The sequence below is a fragment of the Homarus americanus genome, unplaced genomic scaffold, assembly GCF_018991925.1.
Source record: "Homarus americanus isolate GMGI-L3 unplaced genomic scaffold, GMGI_Hamer_2.0 scaffold32583, whole genome shotgun sequence".
In the NCBI taxonomy this organism is placed as follows: Eukaryota; Metazoa; Arthropoda; class Malacostraca; order Decapoda; family Nephropidae; genus Homarus; species Homarus americanus.
The window spans coordinates 14,067,798-14,090,387 of NW_024713129.1; the positions used below are offsets into that span (position 1 = coordinate 14,067,798).

General features: G+C 42.2%; 1 protein-coding gene across 4 annotated transcripts in view; it reads left to right on the plus strand.

The window, feature by feature from the left end:
* LOC121867880 (glutamate [NMDA] receptor subunit 1-like) overlaps nt 1–22,590 on the plus strand; it is a 49,796-nt gene that overhangs the window by 19,359 nt on the left and 7,847 nt on the right. Inside the window, exons 3-12 of one of the 4 annotated variants that reach the window (XM_042368007.1) lie at nt 8,434–8,623; nt 9,566–9,691; nt 10,125–10,253; nt 10,767–10,955; nt 11,172–11,272; nt 11,692–11,865; nt 12,674–12,790; nt 13,410–13,578; nt 17,283–17,348; nt 22,394–22,495. In XM_042368007.1, coding sequence (XP_042223941.1) covers nt 8,447–8,623; nt 9,566–9,691; nt 10,125–10,253; nt 10,767–10,955; nt 11,172–11,272; nt 11,692–11,865; nt 12,674–12,790; nt 13,410–13,578; nt 17,283–17,348; nt 22,394–22,495 — 1,350 coding nt within the window. In that variant the 5' untranslated portion in view covers nt 8,434–8,446. The remainder of the gene's footprint in view (nt 1–8,433; nt 8,624–9,565; nt 9,692–10,124; nt 10,254–10,766; nt 10,956–11,171; nt 11,273–11,691; nt 11,866–12,673; nt 12,791–13,409; nt 13,579–17,282; nt 17,349–22,393; nt 22,496–22,590) is intronic. The other 3 variants (XM_042368013.1, XM_042368021.1, XM_042368029.1) reach the window with 3 other exon arrangements.

Here is a 22,590-nt window from a genome sequence, read left to right on the forward strand (position 1 = left end):
CTTCTGGGCTCTATTGTCTCTCAGTCTAGGCTCTGTTGTCTCTCAGTCTGGGCTCTGTTGTCTCTCAGTCTGGGCTCTGTTGTCTCTCAGTCTGGGCTCTGTTGTCTCTCAGTCTGGGCTCTGTTGTCTCTCAGTCTGGGCTCTGTTGTCTCAGTCTTCTGGGCTCTTTTCTCTCAGTCTAGGCTCTGTTGTCTCTCTAGTCTGGGCTCTGTTGTCTCTCGTCTGGGCTCTGTTGTCTCAGTCTGGGCTCTGTTGTCTCTCAGTCTGGGCTCTGTTGTCTCTCAGTCTGGGCTCTGTTGTCTCTCAGTCTGGGCTCTGTTGTCTCAGTCTTCTGGGCTCTATTGTCTCTCAGTCTAGGCTCTGTTGTCTCTCAGTCTGGGCTCTGTGTCTCTCAGTCTGGGCTCTGTTGTCTCTCAGTCTGGGCTCTGTTGTCTCTCAGTCTGGGCTCTGTTGTCTCAGTCTTCTGGGCTCTATTGTCTCTCAGTCTAGGCTCTGTTGTCTCAGTCTGGGCTCTGTTGTCTCAGTCTGGGCTCTGTTGTCTCAGTCTGGGCTCTGTTGTTCTCAGTCTGGGCTCTGTTGTCTCTCAGTCAGCTCTGTTGTCTCAGTCTTCTGGGCTCTTGTCTCTCAGTCTAGCTCTGTTGTCTCTCAGTCTGGGCTCTGTTGTCTCTCAGTCTGGGCTCTGTTGTCTCTCAGTCTGGGCTCTGTCTCTCAGTCTAGGCTCTGTTGTCTCAGTCTGGGCTCTGTTGTCTCTCAGTCTGGGCTCTGTTGTCTCTCAGTCTGGGCTCTGTTGTCTCTCAGTCTGGGCTCTGTTGTCTCTCAGTCTGGGCTCTGTTGTCTCAGTCTGGGCTCTGTTGTCTCAGTCTTCTGGGCTCTATTGTCTCTCAGTCTAGGCTCTGTTGTCTCTCAGTCTGGGCTCTGTTGTCTCAGTCTGGGCTCTGTTGTCTCTCAGTCTGGGCTCTGTTGTCTCTCTTCTGGGCTCTGTTGTCTCAGTCTGGGCTCTGTTGTCTCTCAGTCTGGGCTCTGTTGTCTCTCAGTCTGGGCTCTGTTGTCTCTCAGTCTGGGCTCTGTTGTCTCAGTCTTCTGGGCTCTGTGTCTCTCAGTCTAGGCTCTGTTGTCTCTCAGTCTGGGCTCTGTTGTCTCTCAGTCTGGGCTCTGTTGTCTCTCAGTCTGGGCTCTGTTGTCTCAGTCTGGGCTCTGTTGTCTCTCAGTCTGGGCTCTGTTGTCTCTCAGTCTGGGCTCTGTTGTCTCAGTCTCTGGCTCTGTTCTCAGTCTGGCTCTGTTGTCTCTCAGTCTGGGCTCTGTTGTCTCTCAGTCTGGGCTCTGTTGTCTCTCAGTCTGGGCTCTGTTGTCTCTCAGTCTGGGTCTGTTGTCTCTCAGTCTGGGCTCTGTTGTCTCTCAGTCTGGGCTCTGTTGTCTCTCAGTCTGGGCTCTGTTGTCTCTCAGTCTGGGCTCTGTTGTCTCTCAGTCTAGGCTCTGTTGTCTCTCAGTCTGGGCTCTGTTGTCTCTCAGTCTGGGCTCTGTTGTCTCTGTCTTTTAGTTCTATTAGGAGTAAAGTTAATGGTTAGGTTAATATTTTCAGCTTGAGTTAAAAAAGAGACAGCTTAATATCTTCTTGGTTTATGTAAAAGTAAACTTAAAGAAAGAAACATTAAATTGATGTAAATAAAAGCTAAAATGATGTAAATAAAAGCTAAAATGGTGTAAATAAGTTAAATTGGTGCAAATGAAAGCAAATTTGAAACACAAAAAGACTAAATCAACAAATAAATGTTAAATTACATTAAACAAAAGCTATATAAAAATAATTGAAAAGACCTAAAAATAAGCATTAATGAATGAGCTATTAGATTCTTCGCTAGCAACAGGAAGATTCTCGACAGCGTTGGTTAATAATACTCTAACTTCTAACTTCCCAATTTAAACAATCTCAACAGCGCAGCTCATTGGTTGAAAGAAAGACGTGTTAAATAAGATGAATTAAATAAAAATAAGCAATATTAATGTGAAAAGCTAAGTAATCAAGAAATTTAACTAATTAATCTAAATGAAGTTAAATTGTTGAGCTAAATAAACCAAAATGGACCATTACCTGGTAATTGTAGGAAGGTGGTCACTGCAGGAGGGTGGTCACTGCAGGAGGGTGGTCACTGCAGGAGGGTGGTCACTGTAGGAGGGTGGTCACTGTAGGAGGGTGGTCACTGTAGGAGGGTGGTCACTGTAGGAGGGTGGTCACTAGGAAGGTGGACATTATGGTTAAAATTAAGTTAAATTTAACATGAAAACCAAAACAAAAAATTTCCTTTTTTTTAACATCGATCATAACATTTCTTCCAAACTCTTATTTCTTATTATCTTCATTATCACTAACATCATCATTCTTACGTACATTATTATCAACATTTATTATAATATTTCAATCATGTAATATTTAGTTTATGTGACGCAAAGGAAAATAATTTTCTACATTCTAAAATCAATCTTGGGTGGGTGGGTAGGTAGCCCGGCCATCTCCAACACACCTGGTGAAAATAATCAAAGTCTGTCAGCGGCGCCAGACACCAACTGACAGCCACCAGGAACTGTCACTTTTTCTCCCCAACAACTGTCACTTAAGAGAGTTCTCACTTAAACAGGTGATCTGATGTTAGTTACCTGGTTAATTAAGGTGTTAAGAGGTGATGGTCAAGGTGGTGTTATGATGGCGTCTGTTTAATTGGTTAGGTTAGGTGTTCCTGAAGGTTAGGTTAGGTGTTCCTGAAGGTTAGGTTAGGTGTTCCTGAAGGTTAGGTTAGGTGTTCCTGAAGGTTAGGTTAGGTGTTCCTGAAGGCTAGGTTAGGTGTTCCTGAAGGTTAGGTTAGGTGTTCCTGAAGGTTAGGTTAGGTGTTCCTGAAGGTTAGGTTAGGTGTTCCTGAAGGTTAGGTTAGGTGTTCCTGAAGGTTAGGTTAGGTGTTCCTGAAGGTTAGGTTAGGTGTTCCTGAAGGTTAGGTTAGGTGTTCCTGAAGGTTAGGTTAGGTGTTCCTGAAGGTTGGGTTAGGTGTTAGGTGTTCCCTGAAGGTTAGGTTAGGTGTTCCTGAAGGTTAGGTTAGTGTTCCTGAAGGTTAGGTTAGGTGTTCCTGAAGGTTGGTTGGTGTTCCTGAAGGTTAGGTTAGGTGTTCCTGAAGGGTTGGTTAGGTGTTCCTGAAGGTTAGGTTAGGTGTTCCCTGAAGGTTAGGTGGGTGTTCCTGAAGGTTAGGTTAGGTGTTCCTGAAGGTTAGGTGTTCCTGAAGGTTAGTTGGTGTTCCTGAAGGTTAGGTTAGGTGTTCCTGAAGGTTAGGGTTAGGTGTTCCTGAAGGTTAGGTTAGGTGTTCCTGAAGGTTAGGTTAGGTGTTCCTGAAGGCTAGGTTAGGTGTTCCTTAGGTGTTCCTGAAGGTTAGGTTAGGTGTTCCTGAAGGTTAGGTTAGGTGTTCCTGAAGGTTAGGTTAGGTGTTCCTGAAGGTTAGGTTAGGTGTTCCTGAAGGTTAGGTTAGGTGTTCCTGAAGGTTAGGTTAGGTGTTCCTGAAGGTTAGGTTAGGTTAGGTGTTCCTGAAGGTTAGGTTAGGTGTTCCTGATGGTTAGGTTAGGTGTTCCTGAAGGTTAGGTTAGGTGTTCCTGAAGGTTAGGTTAGGTGTTCCTGAAGGTTAGGTTCGTGAATCCTGACCTATTGGTGGAAGATGGGATGGTGACGTCACACCTTGCTCGAATAAAGAAAATAATAATATGTAATAATGATGAGAATGATGAAATATATAATGACTTGACACTAATGATAATATTGATGAAATATATAATGACGAGGACTCTAATGATGATAATGATGATAATGATGAAATATATAATGACTTGACACTATTGATAATAATGATGATAATGATGAAATATTTAATGACAATGACACTATTGATAATAATGATAGTAAGTAAAATTATAATAATGATAGAAATAATTATTTTTAGCGATACTCGTCATGATAATTATAATAGAATGACAAGATGATGATAATAATAATAATAATAATAAGAGAAAGAGAAAGAATAAGAAAGAAAGGAGGAGAGAGGGAGAGAGAGAGAGCTCTTTCTAACAGTAGTAATTATGCCAAAATTTAGTCGTAATAATTAAAGGTAATAGGGGTGGTAATGGTGGTAATGGTGGTGGTAATGGTGGGGTGGTAGTGAAAATTTAGTCGTAATAATTAAAGGTAATAGGGGTGGTAATGGTGGTAATGGTGGTAGTGATTGTAGTAATTAGTGGTGGTAGTAGTGGTGGGTGGTAGTGGTGGGGGGTAGTGGTGGTGGGGAAGTAGTGATTGTGGTAGTGGTTGGTAAGTGGTAATAGTGGTAGTAGTGGTAGTGGTGTGGTGGTAGTGGGGGTGGTGGGTAGTAGTGGGGGTAGTGATTGTAAGTGTGGTAGTGGTGGTAGTAGTGGTGGGGGTAGTGTAGTAGTAGTGATTGGTAGTGATTGGTAATGGGTGGTGGGTGTGGTAGTAGTGGGGGTGGTAGTGTAGTGGTGGTAGTGATTGTAAATAGTGGTGGTAGTAGTGGTAGTAGTAGTAGTGTGGTGGTGGTAGTGATTGGTGGTGGTAGTGGTGGTGGTAGTAGTGTGGTAGTGGGGTGGTGGTAGTGGTGGGTGGTGGGGGTGGTAGTGGTGGTATATCAGTAAGGAAGATAGGAGACAGGTAGGAGGGTGGGGGAGGTGTGGTGAGGGAGAGATAACTGTTTTATAATGAAAGAAAGAGACAGAGAGTGTGGACAGGACGTGGAGGAGTGGTGGTGCTGGATGTGTCACCACCACCACCAACCACCACAATCACCACTACCACCACCACAATCACCACTACCACCACTACCACCACCACAATCACCACACAATCACCGCCACCACAATCACCAGCATTACAATCACCACCACAATCACCACTTCACCACAATCACCACAATCACCACTTCCACCACAATCACCACTACCACCACAATCACCACTACCACCACAATCACCACTACCACCACAATCACCACTACCACTACAATCACCACCACCATCACCACTACCACCACACCACCACACCACAATCACCACCACCATCACCACTACCACCACAATCACCACACCACCACTACACCACACCACAATCACCACCACCACAATCACCACTACTACCACCACAATCACCACCACCACCACATGCACCACCACAATCACCACCACCACAATCACCACCACCCACTATTAGGTTAGTTTAGGTTTTCACCAGTTAGAGGGGCGAGGTGTGGTGAAGTGAGGCAAGGAGAGACGGGGGGGTGAGGTGAGGCGAAGGGAGGGGCGGTGAGGCGAGGCAAGAGAGTAGAGGTGAGGTAGGAAGGTACAGTTGGCGACGATACAGTGAGAGGGAAAAGGCGCCAAGTGTGAGTGTTTGTTTACATAAAAGGAGTCACTGTCTCCCACTACCCCTTGTGTGTGCGCGCGCGTGTGTGTGTGTGTGTGTGTGCGTGAGACAAGTACATTAAGGTATAAGAATAAATCACCACCAGGTAGATGATAAGTTACCTTAATTAGATAATCTATAACTAATTAACCTAACTAATTTACCTAATATTAGTCAATTATGCTGGTAGGTTGTTCCATAGCCCTACCTGTCCGTGTGTTGCCCCATTCATTCTGCGCTACACCTTGACCAGAGTGCAGTCCTGTCCTTTGAGTACACCTGGTGGGTACAATGTATACTCGGTACACTTATATTACCGAATGTTATCTGGGAATTAGTATATTAATATCACGTGACGATTAGGTACATCAACTTATTGTATGTAATGACTAAACGTCCTAACTCTAACCTAATTTAACCAAACTTAACTCAATTTGACCTAACCTATGCTAACCTAACCATATCTCTCTCTCTCTCTCTCTCTCTCTCTCTCTCTCTTACACACACACACTTGCCTTATCACCCACCCCACCCCCATCCGGAGGCTGTGTCGGGAGAACTCCACTCCTTATCTCCGCCAGGTTGAGGCGTCACCCCACTGTGCCCTGTCTCTTTTTCTCTCTCTCTCTCTCTCTCTCCTCAACTTTCCCGAGAAAAACTGAGGGGGTGAAACAGAGGGGTGGGGAAAACAGAGGGGTGGGGGAAACAGAGGGGTGGGGGAAACAGAGTTGGTTGAAACAGAAGGGGGAGAATAGTTTAAACTAACCCAACTTAACCTTACATAACTTAATATAACACAAAGAAAACCTAATCTAACTTAACCTATCCTAACCTAACCTAACTTAACTTGACCTAACCTAGTATAAATTAACCTATCCTAATTTAGCCTAATTTAACCTCTTTAGAAATTGTGGTCATGTGAAATAGACAATAATGAAAGGATTCGTCTTGATAAACAATGGATGTTAACAAAGGGCCGTTTGAGATTCACCTGTGTCGTGGGCAGTTGTGGACCGGTGCAGGCAGGAGTGGACCGGCGCAGGCAGGAGTGGACAGGTGTAGGCAGGTGTGGCCAGGTGTAAGCAGGTGTAGGCAGGAGTGGACCGATGTAGGCAGGTGTGGACAGGTGTAAGCAGGTGTATTGGCATTATCCTCATACACAGACCATCCAAAATTATTAACACAAACATTCCTTATATAACAAACATTGGATCTTTGTTGTTTGTTTGGAGAATCAAGATGACTAGCAAACAATAAACGTGGTGTCTCAGAAAAATGTGTACAAACCTACACATGATCGACACGGAAACCTATAAGGCAGTGTGTGTACATTTTTTGAGACACTCTGCGTTTATTTTGTGTGTGTATACATACAAAGTTGTAAGCCATGAATAAATGAATAATTCGATGTATGACGGTGTCTTAATGTATGATTTATGTCGTTTTAATACATCTATGAAAAACTTCCTTGAGTACGATAAGTAAGCCTCTTGAGTACAATCTTAATTCATTGTACTCATTGAAGATATGGTAATCAAAGGTTTTAAGTTGTTGTATTCGAAGGTGGGATAGGGTGGTGAGATACAGGGGTTACAGTAACACATACACTGGTACAGGAAGCATGGGGGTGATGGCTGACGTGATACTTTTCTTTTTACTTTATCCTCTTCACCATTGATCGGCTCGTTAGCCGCTTGGGCGGTCGGTCACGTCTCTGATACGCACTGTTGGCAGATACTGGACATGAACTGGCTCCTGAATATATCGGAACCTGCTCCAGTGCTTTTCATGTCTGGCCTTGAATGAGCTCACACTCGGTGCCGTCACAACGCTCTTTAGCAAGTCCAGTTTTCTGGACTTGTGGCTTCTTCAACCTTGAGCTGTGACCCCTTGTGGGGCGGATGTCCGCCAGCTCCAGGTTTGTACATTCGACCGAGTAGTGTCCCTGAGATGTTTATACATTTCGATTAGGTCACCCCTTGCCCGTCAGTAGTATAAGCTAGGTAGTTGCAGGAGCTCCAATCTTTCTGGGTAACTGAGGTTCTGTAGAGCAGGCACTAGTATGGTGGCCCTCCCTTGTACATTTTCAATCAATTGGCAGTCTCTAGCATACCTCGGGGACCAGATGGGGTGACAATACTTCAGACGGGGAAGCACTTCACTCTCTTGAAGATCGTGACGAGCGACGGACCATCCAGATATATAAATTACTCTTATGTGACCTACTAGTTTCGTTGCCTGATTCATCATCTTCTCACAATGGCCCGAGAAATTAAGTTCATTGTCAACATACACACCCAGGTCTTTTTCACATTTGATCTAAATTAATGCAGTTTCTTCGTCCTGTTGGGACATGTGATACGCCTCCTTACTATTGGTGCGCCCCAGGTGCATCCTTTTGCACTTCGTGACATTGAATCGTAGCAGACATTTTCTCTTCCATTAATCACTAGACACTGTTTGCGGTCATGCAGAAAATCTCCGATCCACACTTGGACACTTTCCCGAAACCCGTACCCTACCAGTTTAATTCTCAGCCTTTCGTGGGGGTACGCTGTCAAAAGTCTTGGCAAAATCTACCAAACAATACTACAGATAATACAGTAAACAATACAATGTTAAAGGAAGCGTAGGGTGATGGCTGACATGATACAGGCATTACTACAGGAAGCATAGGGTGATGGGTGACATGATACAGGCATTACTACAGGAATCCATACACCATTACAGGAAGCATGAGGTGATGGGTGACATGATACAGGCATTACTACAGGAAGCATAGGGTGATGGCTGACATGATACAGGCATTACTACAGGAATCATAGGGTGGTGGGTGACATGATACAGGCATTACTACAGGAAGCATAGGGTGGTGGATGACATGATACAGGCATTACTACAGGAATCATAGGGTGGTGGGTGACATGATACAGGCATTACTACAGGAAGCATAGGGTGGTGGATGACATGATACAGTAATCCATACACCATTACAGGAAGCATGAGGTGATGGGTGACGAGGTGGGGGCACTCGTGTTGGTGGTGGCCACACTTGGCTGGGTGTTAAGCCCGGGTCTGTGTTCGACGGAGCTGGACGCAACCTCCAGTACATCAGCTCAGATCTTTAACATAGGTGGTATTCTCTCTGATATGAAGTCTGACGCTCACTTCAAGCTAACCATATCGGTAAGTAGAGTATGAGAGAGAGAGAGAGAGAGAGAGAGATATTACAAGACTGAAACACAGACAAGGAAATTGTGAGAGAGACACACACACACACACACACACACAGAAAGAGAGACTCAAACACAGACAGACAGACAGACAAAGAGAGAGAGAGAGAGAGAGAGACAAAGAGACAAAAGAAATACAGAGACAGACACAGACAGACAAAGAAAAAGAGAGAGAAAGGAGAGACAGAGAGACAGACAGGCAAGACACACGGATAAACAGACTTATTAGTACTCAAAATAGACTCAAACTCGAGTATGTATTATGAGTTATAATTAACGATTCGCACAACAGTTGGTACGTGTGTGTGTGTGCGTGTGTGTGTGTGTATGTATGTTAGTATGTATGTTAGAGTGCGTTAGACTGTGTTAGCGTATGTTAGACTGTATTAGATTGCATTACCTTGTGTTAGACGGTGTAAGCGTGTTTAAAGTGAGCTAGAGTGCGTTAGGCTAGTTTAGAGAATGTTAGAGTGTATTGGAGTGCGCTAGTGCATTAGCGTGCGTTAGAGAGCCTTAGCGTGTATTAAGAGTGCCTTAGCGTGTATTAAGAGTGCGTTAGAGTGCCTTAGCGTGTATTAAGAATGCGTTAGACTGCGTTAGAGAGCCTTAGCGTGTATTAAGAGTGCCTTAGCGTGTATTAAAAGTGCGTTAGAGAGCCTTAGCGTGTATTAAGAGTGCGTTAGAGTGCCTTAGTGTGTATTAAGAATGCGTTAGACTGCGTTAAAGAGCCTTAGCGTGTGTTAGTGTGTGTTAGCGTGTATTAAAGAGTGCGTTAGAGAGCCTTAGCGTGTATTAAGAGTGCGTTAGAGTGCCTTAGCGTGTGTTAGTGTGTGTTAGCGTGTGTAACAAGCCACTACAGGTAAACGTGTCAACTGATGTCATTGTTTGTTGCCAGCAGCACATAAACACCAACAGGACGTACGTCGATGTGGACACCAACCTAAAGGACGTCACCATGTTGATGGACTCCAACCCTATCCGCACCGCTCTTGAGGTGTGCAAGCAACTCGTCTCCCAGTCGGTAAGTCGGCTCGCTCACTCACTCACTCACTCTTGTAGATCAGATCATTGTCAGTTTATGCTCACTCACTGACTGACTGACTGACTCACTCACTCACTCTTGTAGATCAGATCATTATGTCAGATTTATTAATTAGCTTTTGTTAATGACAGGTTTGAAGATTGAAGTTTTGATATGTTCGAGGGTGACATATTGTAGTTTCAAGGGTGATATACTATAAAGGTACGAGGGTGACATATAAGGGTTCGAGAATGACAAGTTGAGGTTCGAGAATGACATATTGAAGGTCGAGGGTGACATTGAGGTTCGAGGGCGACATATTGAGGTTCAAGAGTGACATTGAGGTTGGAGGGTGACCACTATTGAGATTCAAGTATGACCTATCAACTCCTCGAGAGACATACAGTACACTCACCTGGTCTGGTATGGGCAGGTGTACGCCGTCATCGTCTCACACCCCTTGAATGGCGACCTGTCTCCTGCCGCGGTCTCCTACACCAGTGGCTTCTACCATATCCCCGTCATCGGCATCTCCTCCAGGGACTCTGCCTTCTCCGACAAGGTGCGTTGAAGATAATGTTAAACTATATACGACTGATTTAACCTAACCTAACTTAACCTAACCTATCTAGATCTAACCTAGACTAGCTTACCCTAACCTAATTTAACCTAACCTAGATTAGTTTATCCTAACCTAGATTAGATTAACCTAACCTAGATTAGTTTAACCTAACCGAGATTAGTTTAACCTAACCTAGACTAGCTTAACCTAACCTATCTTAACCATGTCAATACTGTTTTTGCTGTTCACTCTCTATCAGGATTTTTTTCAGATTAAATAAATTTTTTCAATCAATTAACAAACAAGAATAATAACATGAACACTACAGAACATTAATGCGTCTAGTACTTTCCTGTTAACTTATTGTCTTAGCAGTTTCCTATCTTCTTATCTAAACACTTTTCAGTCATCACTTACACTTGTTGTCATGGCACTTTCCTCTTGCACTTACTGTCTTGACACTTTCCTACCACCTGCCATAACTAAGTCTAATACCATCGTTCACCTCGACAGAACATCCACGTCTCGTTCCTGAGGACAGTGCCTCCCTACAGTCACCAGGCCGACGTGTGGGTGGACCTCCTCAAAAGTTTCCAGTACACTCAGGTGGTCTTCGTTCATTCCTCCGACACAGACGGCCGAGCCCTCCTCACTCGCTTCCAGAACCAAGCCCAGAGTCACGAGGATGATAAGGACATTAAGGTGAGTCACTGGGATGATATTGAGTCACTGGGATGATGCCAAAACATTTAATCTAACTTTTCATCACTTAATTTAACGTAACTTCACTTAATTTAACCCAAACTTAATAAGCATTTAACCCAAGTTTACATAACCTAACCTAAATTCACTGTACCTAATCCAACCCAACCAAATTTTACCTAAACTAACCTAATCTAACCTAACCTGATGTTGCAGATGGAGAACGTAATTGAGTTTGAACCAGGATTAAACTCCTTTGTGGATAAACTGAAAGAAATTAGGGAAGCGTCTGCAAGAGTCATCCTTCTCTATGCTAAGTAAGTTTCTATGCAAGTTTTTATTTGTTGATGTTTTTGTTAAGTTTGTCTGTGCGTCTTGTTTTGTCTTTGTGAGTTGTGGTGGGAGAGTGGTTAGTTATGAATGTTATTGTTATGTTAGTTTTAAACCACTTTTGTTATTGTTGTTAGTTCTGAACCACTGTTATTGTCCAAAAGTTAGTTCTAAACCACTGTTATTGTCCAAAAGTTAGTTCTAAACCACTGTTATTGTCCAAAAGTTAGTTCTAAACCACTGTTATTGTCCAAAAGTTAGTTCTAAACCACTGTTATTGTCCAAAAGTTAGTTCTAAACCACCGTTATTGTTCAAAAGTTAGTTCTAAACCACCGTTATTGTTCAAAAGTTAGTTCTAAACCACCGTTATTGTTCCTTAGTTCTCAACGACTGTTATTTCACCAGTAAAGAGGACGCTGGCACAATCTTTCATGACGCCAGTTACATGAACATGACAGGCCGGGGTTACGTCTGGGTAGTGACTGAACAGGCCCTCAACGCTGAACACGTACCAGCCGGGACCATCGGCCTCAAGCTAGTCAACGCATCTGATGAGGTAGCCCACATCACCGACAGTCTGTGAGTATTGCCTGTTATGTTATGGTCCTGTGGTCTTGTGGTCTTATGGTCCTGTGGTCTTATGGTGTTATGGCCGTGTGATGTTATGACCCTGTGTGATTATGGCTCTCCTTTGGTGTTATGGCCCGCCTGTGGTGTTATGGCCCGCCTGTGGTGCTATGGCCCGCCTGTGGTGCTATGGCCCGCCTGTGGTGTTATGGCCCGCCTGTGGTGCTATGGCCCGCCTGTGGTGCTATGGCCCGCCTGTGGTGTTATGGCCCTGTGTGTTATGGCCTGTGGTGTTATGGCCCGCCTGTGGTGTTATGGCCCCACCTGTGGTGCTATGGCCCGCCTGTGGTGTTACCTGTGGTGCTATGGCCCGCCTGTGGTGCTATGGCCCGCCTGGTGTTATGGCCCGCCTGTGGTGCTATGGCCCACCTGTGGTGCTATGGCCCACCTGTGGTGCTATGGCCCGCCTGTGGTGTTATGGCCCGCCTGTGGTGTTATGGCCCGCCTGTGGTGTTATGGCCCGCCTGTGGTGCTATGGCCCACCTGTGAGTCCATTTAACATTGTGGGGTTGGTAACTCTTACTTAGGGTCTAAACAGGTGTATGAAACATAATTAGGGTTTACACGGGTATATTATAAGGCAGTAAACTCATAATTAGGGTTTACACGGGTATATGAAACTTAATTACGGTTTACACAGGTATATGAAACTTAATTACGGTTTACACTGGTATATGAAACTTAATTACGGTTTACACAGGTATATGAAACTTAATTACGGTTTACACAGGTATATGAAACTTAATTACGGTTTACACAGGTACATCTTGGCTAAAGCCCTCAAGAAACTACGTGAAGAGCAAAATACGACAGAACCACCGCCCCAAGATTGTAATAACACTGGTGCATCTTGGGAGACGGGCAAGAAACTCTTTCAGTGAGTATATACCTTTTCCACACCTGTTACACACCTGTATCTCCTTTCCCACACCTATTACAAACCTACACCCCCTCTCGCTCCTTCCTACACCTGTTACACACCTACACACCTCTCTCTCCTTCCTACACCTGTCTTGCAGCTTCTCCCCCACACACACCTGTCATGTAACTATCTTTCTCCACACCTGTCGTACTAAGTTACTATCCATGTCGAGGTTAGGTTTGGTTAGGTGGGTAAGTTTAGTTTAGATCAGACAAGGTTAGGTTAGGTTAGGTTAGGCATGGTGAGGTGGTAATGTTATGGTAGGTTAGGTTTGGCTAGGTCAGTGTATTTACGTTAGGTCAGGTCAGGTTAGTTTAGGTCATCTTGTAGCACACATCTAACAAGGACATATTATTGACCTCGTGTTAGGTCAGGTCAGGTCAGGTCATCTTGTAGCACAGATCTAACAAGGACATATTATTGACCTCGTGTTAGGTCAGGTCAGGTCAGGTCAGGTCATCTTGTAGCACAGATCTAACAAGGACATATTATTGACCTCGTGTTAGGTCAGGTTAGGTCAGGTCATCTTGTAGCACAGATCTAACAAGGACATATTATTGACCTCGTGTTCCAGATACATCCTAGAACAGGTCCTCAAGAATGGTCACACGGGTAAGGTCGCCTTTGATGAGAACGGTGACCGCATCAACGCCGAATATGACGTCATCAATATCCAAGAGTTCAACGACACCGGAATATTACGCAAAGACCACAAGCCAGTTGGCCAATACAAATACAACAAGGTATGGTGACTAACTGACCATACACTCTCTCTCTTTCTCCCTAATCCAATATTTTGTTGTTTTTTAATATAAACCAAATTTCGAACAATAAATGTGGTTGTAATTGGTTGTATATCAGTGTGCTGTGTTTAGTAGACTCCCCTCCATTCCCGAATCCGACCCCCTCTCCCGAATCCGACCCCCTCTCCCGAATCCGACCCCTCTCCCGAATCCGACCCCTCTCCCGAATCCGACCCTCTCCCCGACCCTCTCCCGAATCCGACCCCTCCTCCGCCTCTCCGATTCTCCGACCCCTCTCCCGAATCCGACCCCTCTCCCGAATCCGACCCCCCTCCCGAATCCGACCCCCTTGTTGTTCATTGGTTTATACTGTGTTAGGTACTGTAGATTCACTCTTGTTCTCACTGAGTTATCAAGGAGTTGGTGAAGATAACAGGATAACTTCAGTTCTTTTATACACCGATATATTTATACATGGTGATTGATAGCGAGTCATTCATTGTAGTACGTTACAATGTTATTCATCTTATACTTAGTTTTAATGTTCTTGGTGAGTTTGTTGTTGTTGTTGTTGTTGTTTTTTATGTGTTTGTGATAACATGTCTTGGCGGTGATGGTTTTAAAGTTATTTATTATTGTGATTGCTCATGGTAATTTATGGAAGTTTTCATTCTTCTTTTTTCTTCTTTTTCTTCCTCTTCCTCTTCATCCTCCTTCTCCTCGTTCTCCTATTCTTCTCCTCCTCCTCTTCTCTTCTCAATAATCACGTCTTCCCCCACCCCCCCACCACCCCCCACCACCCCTCCCCCCCCACCAAGGTCCCAAATTCTTATAAAAAATATATATATATATATTATTCCTCTGAACTTAAGATCTACCAACACTCAAAGTTCAACAACTATAGACAAGTGACACTGCTAACCTATACGTTCACTTAAGACGAAACAAAGTAAAGAAATCAATCTCCTTTAAGTTTCGTTCAGTTAAATTCATCTCCATAATGGCATCAAGAGTACGTTATCGAAGAGTTAAAATTATCTATGGAATTCTAGGGATAATATTTTTAGTCTAAATTAATTAATTACATTATACCCATCTACGAGGATAATTAATTTTTCGTATTTTTTTAAGAATTTGAAGTCAATATTGCAATTAATTCCTCCTATGTTGGTAATTTTAACATAAAGATTTATTTTAGGTCAGTATCCCTTGATGGGGGTAAAAGCTATTGTGTTGATTTGGTAAACATTGTCTCCTATTGGTGGGCCGCGTTAAGCTATTCTTGCCATTGGTTCAAAATGTTATCGAAATCGAGGAATTTTTTTAATATATCAGAAATCAGAATAGTTGACGAATCACTAATTTAAGAGAGAGATACAAAGAGCGAGAGAGATGTACAAGGAGAAGGAAAGATAATTATTGCCATGCCAGAGGTACCAGCCATACACTATTCTGTGTTGAGGTGTTCAAAGTTTACAGTGTTCTCATTTACCTTATGAGTTGGATGTCTCAGTGATGTTTCGTCTCTGAGCAATAAAAAAAAGTACCTTATGTGTTGGATGTCTCACTGCCCTCGACATTCTTCACACTAAATCTGGACCCGGACCTGGAGCCTATTCTGATTTAACCTACCATGTCTTAACAGAGACTCAACCAACTTAACTTAAAACTTTTATTAGTTAACCTAACCTAACCGCTTCTCTCTTAACCTAATCGAACCTAACAAAAACAAACCTAACTTAACCTCGTCTAACCTAACATGAATTTACCTAATAAACTAACCTAACGTAACTAAACCTAACTTAGCAAAAACTAGACTAAAGTAATCTAATCTAATCTAACCTAATTCATCCCTAACTTAACCAAACTTCAGGTAATATATCCCTAACCTAACTTAACCTAACCTAATTGAACACATCTTTTCCCTGACCTAACCCGACCCAACCCAACCCAACCTAACACTCGGTGCCGGGTTTGGGGTCGTAGATTTAAGAGTATTGTCCCCCCCATCTCCCCCACTTCTCCACACACACACACACACACACATACATTATGGTAAAGGGGTAACTCGGCATCCTCAGCTGATAGGTCCTGGGTTCGACCCCCGGTACCAGATAATAACACCACAGACGACTAATTTATTAAGACTTGTATTCCGTGTTGGTTGGTCAATCATTCTGTCATTTACTAAGTCTAGCATCACGATCTATCTTGTGTCTGAGTGGAAGGCAGCCATCACCCAACCACTTCAGGATACTGTAGATATTTAGACCAATTTATTAGGTAGTTGATGTATTTTATGATTTATTATTATTATTGTATTGTGTAGTTGTTATTGTTGTTAATTAAGATGTAGGTGATTCAACTGTTAGATTCACAAAATATTGATAATTTTTGATACTTTCTGGCGACACAAAGTCACGTTGTTCTTATCGTCAAATATGTTTTATTTATGGTCTGTTGTGTTTTAGTGTTAGTACAGTGAGTAGGTGTGATGTAGCACTGAGTACCAGAGAGCCCTGCTTGAGGTGCCACGTTACACCTGTACTCTACCTACTACAGTGTGTGTAACAGCCAGGCTTGACACCTTTACTTCACGTGATAGCTATTATTTCAGATTGTTTTATCTTCATTATGTTGGTTTAGGTGTGAGTTAGTTAAACAAGACGTTAACAGGTGACAGACTTTATGATGAGTTGTGTTACAAGTTGTCATTACTTTAATATTTTCATCCACTTTATCTTATACTGAAGGTAATAATCTTTTTGTCTCCTATATACAGTACTGTAATATTTTGTTCCTGTACTGTGAAGAGGTTCAGTGTGTCACACTGACACAGTATCTGCCTTCAAGGTGTCACACTGACACAGTACCTGCCTTCAAGGTGTCACACTGACACAGTACCTGCCTTCAAGGTGTCACACTGACACACAGTACCTGCCTTCAAGGTGTCACACTGACACAGTACCTGCCTTCAAGGTGTCACACTGACACAGTACAAGGTGTACAGTACCTGCCTTGTGTTGACACTCACACACAGTACCTGCCTTCAAGGTGTGTCACACTGACACAGTATCTGCCTTCAAGGTGTCACACTGACACAGTACCTGCCTTCAAGGTGTCACACTGACACAGTACCTGCCTTCAAGGTGTCACACTCACAGTACCTGCCTTCAAGGCGTGTCACACTGACACAGTACCTGCCTTCAAGGTGTCACACTCACACTGACACACAGTACCTGCCTTCAAGGTGTGTCACACTGACACAGTACCTGCCTTCAAGGTGTGTCACACTGACACAGTACCTGCCTTCAAGGTGTGTCACACTGACACAGTACCTGCCTTCAAGGTGTGTCACACTGACACAGTACCTGCCTTCAAGGTGTGTCACACTGACACAGTACCTGCCTTCAAGGTGTGTCACACTGACACAGTACCTGCCTTCAAGGTGTGTCACACTGACACAGTACCTGCCTTCAAGGTGTGTCACACTGACACAGTACCTTTCCTCAAGGTTTGTCATAAGAGGCACAATAAGTGATAATCTGGTATAAGAATGATGTGACAGGTAATAAACGTTAAAGGAATGACACGGTAACTAACTTGTGGCGCCTGGATCAATAGCTGTTGATAACTCGGTTGACGGACAGTGGTTGGCAGGCGACCGTCAGTCAGCCTAGCTAAGCTTACCTGTTCTCTCGCAGCCTCCTCGTGGTGCAGGGAAAGATGAGGCTGGAAACGCCTTGAGCACCACTACCCCTCTGCCACAGGTAAACTAGGCTCCTCCCACCACCAGGGGCAAGATGGGGCTTCTCTAGTATCTGCAACATGCACGTGACTTTAGCAACTTACAGCAATGACCATTATTAGGAATTATTTTAATCTGTGGCACTTGTCAATGTCTTACATCAAACTAATAAAGAAATACATTTTTAAGCTTTCTCAAGATAACAATTTTAACAGATATTTTATTTTGAGTTTATCTACCAAAAACTGGAAACTGTGTGGCTAAGGTTGGCACTGCACTATAGAGAGCCAGTCAGCAATGGCACTAATCTTACAATACAGTAAATGAAATTTGGAAAATCACTGAACCAGTGATGGACTGATCTATGGTCCACTTTGTACCCAAAACTCTATATTAAGCTTCCCTGTGCACGTCATGGTTAACACCTGTGAAATTTAGTTTCTTTCGCAAGATGTATATTTCTCCGTAAAATATCTCAAAACATTAACAAACTAAAAGTGCTCATATGACAGTGTGACACATTACCCATCTTGCCCCTCCGTCATAACATCTCAGACCGACTGAGTGCTGGTGCCTGTCGCTACACCAGTGACCTACCCCGGCGACACACACACTGCTACACTGGAGAGTAGTGGCAATCGTCATCAAGTTGGATGTTTCTCTCAATCATTTTCTCATTTTATTATTGCTACTTATTCTTCTGCTCCTGGCAAAATATTAATTATTAAATCATCTGAGGCGTGGGTTTGGATCCCACCGCTGCCACCATTTTTTAAGGAATGTTTTATTTTCATGGTTTTATTGTTCATTATTAGTTGGGGTTAGGAATGGGAGAGCTTTTTCCTGAATTTTTCGAGGGAGTTCATGAACCATCCACCTTGATAAACTTTCAGAGATTTACCTGTTTACTGTATGTACAATTTTAATACAATCATGTGTCTCATCACAAGATATCTGGTCTAATATCATCTCTACATGTTGGTGTACAAACCAAAGTAGATTTAAAATTTTCGGAACAAAATTCTAAAAAAGTATCATTATGTATTTCTATATTACTACAAAATGTAGATCCCCCTCTGACCTTGAGTATTAAGGAGTAATATTAGTGTTAACAGCTGGCACCTTACTGTTGCTTAAGACTTTTGTTGACAAACATTACTACTGTGTTTATGAACTACAACTAACTCGTGTCAAGTCAAATGAGAAACTTTTAAGAGCATCCCGAATTAAGGTGCAAAAAAATAACCCAATTGCATCTTTGTACCAGAAATAACCTTAAAGTCTCCCAGTTCTCATGTAAGTTTTAGTCCGTAAACATAATATTAACACCTGTAAACACTGCAACAACAGTCAGACTCCACCTGTTAACCTCAAGAAACGACTCCAGGTGCATGCTGTAGGTGCCGCGGCTGTAAGGATGGCCACAAGTGTCAACGTCGCTAACTTAGTTACAAGCTTTAGCATCCAGTTAAGACTGATAAGGTCTGCAGAGGAGCACAGAGGGAGGAATTGGAGCCTTACAAAGGTTCACTACAGGAATTCATAATGATCCCTAACACTCTGTTTAGTCTACTACTTTCCGTCACTCTTACGCTCGACAAATTAACACTTACATCTATACCTTAAAACCATCGGAGATCTTGGGCATAAATTCATGAGACGTCTTTTGGGTTGAGTAAGATTGATAACATGAATAAAACTGATAAAACATTGGCTATGTTTTACTACCCCAGCGGCTGATCAGGAAAGAAACTCACAGATGACTGTAAAAATAACCTGGTATTTTATTTGTATTACTTGACTAAGACTTATTATTTCATCTATAAGTATCAGAAACAGTTGAAAATCCTTATGACTCTGATTGGCTAGTTGGTGGTAGTTAAATATGAGCTAATTGAGGATGGCAGAAATGTTTTACTCCAACCTAAGTGACATCTAAGAATTGGAGCCTCACTGTGCATTATTTCTTATTTATGGTTGCCGCCAAGTTGCACCCTGGGGCAGGTGACAACTGGCTTACCATGTTAAATCCTGTACCTGTGTCACGGCTTAATTTTTGACATTATTATTTTTCTAATCATTATTTTTATTTGTTTGTATTATTTTTATCTTTGTTATTATTATTTTATAATTGATATCATTAACATTCTTATTATTATTACTAACTTTATTATTATTATCATTACAGTAATTCTATTCAGTTTGCACTTTTACATTATAATTACATTCTTAATATTGTTTTACGTCCAATATAACTAAATATACAGACTATATATTTTTAATAATGATATATAATGAATTTAGTGAAGGATGATGCTCTTAGTATGATGAAACAGCATGATGGTTGAAGGCATGTACCGACAATGACTGTTACTGGTGGTCGTGGACTGACTGACTGACTTACTGACCGACCGACTGACTGAACTATGACTCCTGCTGACTCACACATACACAACCAGAGTCAGGAGTGAGTCAAATTGAGTGTTGTAGCTGTGTGTCCGTCAGTAGTGTCTCTTGCGTGCTGAATGCATCGTGGTAATTCCATTTGTTTTGTTTACATCTTAAAAACTCTTGTATATTTTCTTGACTATTGATATAAAATACTTAATCTTACTTATATGAAACTAAAGGTTATATAACTAGTACTATATTAATTCTATATATTACTTACTAATCTCCTGGTTATGCATGATTCACTATACAGTATGTTATATCTATGCAGCATGAACAAGCGCATTCTATCGTAATTTCAGAATATATTATATAAATTGTTTAACCGAGTCTGAGGGTCGATGACCAGGAAATGAAGATTAGGGTTACGTCTTTAGGCAAAATTAAACCCGTGTTACAAAGAAGAGATTTTTTATCAAAACTCTGCTGGCCTCTGTTGTTATCTCTCATAATACAAGGTTGTGTTATGATAATATTATTGTTTTGACGTTTGTTTTTGTCTTATATCTTCGGTTTTATTTACAGAATTGAGTTTAATGTTATTGTGAATCCGTTCCTTCACTTCAGTCGTAAAGAGTTGCTGTCCAGGTAGAGTACTGAGGTCATGTGAAGAATAAGACACCCAGCTTATTTCACCTTAAGATTAAACACCCTAACCTAACCTTATCTACCCTGACCTAAGTTAACCTAACCTTATCTACCCTGACCTAAGTTAACCTAACCTAATCTACCCTGACCTAAGTTAACCTAACCTTATCTACCCTGACCTAAGTTAACCTAACCTTATCTACCCTAACCTTATCTACCCTAACCTAACCAAACCTACCCTGACCTAACCTAACCTAACCTAACCTTATCTACCCTGACCTAAGTTAACCTAACCTTATCTACCCTAACCTTATCTACCCTAACCTAACCAAACCTACCCTGACCTAAGCTAACCTAACCTTATCTACCCTGACCTAAGTTAACCTAACTTTATCTACCCTGACCTAAGTTAACCTAACCTTATCTACCCTAACCTAACCTAATCTACCCTAACCTAACCATACCTACCCTTAGCCCCATAGAGTATCATTACGAAGTCTAATCATCAGGTGAAATAAGTTGGTGGGGCTATTTATCAATTCACTGTCACTTATCACCGTCACTTGTCATTATCACCGTCACTTGTCATTATCACCGTCACTGTCACTTATCACCGTCACTTGTCATTATCACAGTCACTGTCACTTATCACCGTCACTTGTCATTATCACTCGCTTTTCATTGCCTTTCGTCACTTTACACTGTCATTTCTTATCGTCACTATTACTTTTTCACTGTCACTTTTCGCTGTCACCTGTTACTGAAACAACCCTGGCAGTCAGATGGTACACTAACTACCATACACGCTTATTAAGTTCGTCGAATTGGTCTTCCCGTCATTACCAAATATCTTCATTTCTTGTTCACCTCCACTTCCCTCACAGTTGTTAATAAATAACTATAATACCTTAACTTCCATATTCTAATCTCGAGGAAATATTTCAAAAAACTAATTATGTATATCTTATTATATTTCCTAAACGCCTTAATTATTCCTGTATACATAATTCATAAGTAAGTATACAGCAGAACAAGTATACATATGGTGTTTGGGATGTGCATAGACTTTCATGACCTAACCTAACCTAACCTGTCCTCACCTAAAATAACTTAACCCAACCCAACGTATCTTAACCTAATTTAACATAACTAACATAATTTAACCTAAAATAACAAACTGAATAAAATAAAAAAACTTAACCTAACCAAACCTCAAATTTTATCAACTTAGAAACTTTTTAAGATTTCTATAATAATCGACTTGTTTCAGCCTAACCAGATAAGTTACTCGGGTCAAACCTTCACGTCAAAAGACACACCCAGACGAAAGCACACAGTGTCTCAGAAAAATGTATACACACTTCCATACACACTTTCATACAGCTCGCGTGTATTAAAAGTGACGATAAAAGGCTCGATAATACTTCTTATATGAGTAATTATTAATAAACTTCTTGTTAATATGATCACTTGAAGATTAACACCTCGGCTTATTTCACCTTAAAATTGTCTATCATATCGCTAACTTAACCTAGTCTAAACTAACCTAACCTAATCACCTAATCTGACCTAACTTAACCACTTAGCATTACCTAACCTAACCTTAATCTAACCTAACATACCCTAACCTAACCCCCCCCCCCCCACCACCAAGGTATCGTTAGAGTAGTAAGGTAAAATAATCTAGGGGGGCTTAATCTTCAGGTGATCCTAAAATTACTCTTCATTACAAGTCAGAATTCTTCCCTTCTTTCAACATAATTATGACCTTTATATTTAACTAATTTACTAATATTCTAGATATGTTTACTTCTCTCCCTCTCCTCATCTCTCCACCCCCCCTCCGCTGTGACGTCATCTAACCAACTCTCGCTGTGACGTCATCTAACCAACTCTCGCTGTGACGTCATCTAACCAACTCTCGCTGTGACGTCATCTAAACAACTCTCGCTGTGACGTCATCTAAACAACTCTCGCTGTGACGTCATCTAACCAACCTTCACCGTGACGTCATCTCTCCACTGCTAGACGAAGGAAACCATGACGTTGGAAATTAATGAAAATGCGATCGTATGGCCCGGCAACACCACCATCAAGCCTCAAGGCTACATGATCCCCACCAGGTTGAAGGTACGTGTGGTACATCATGGTACGTGTGGTGCTTGATGGTCCTATGGTACGTGTGGTACTTGATGACGTATATATATTATCCAGCGATACAATAG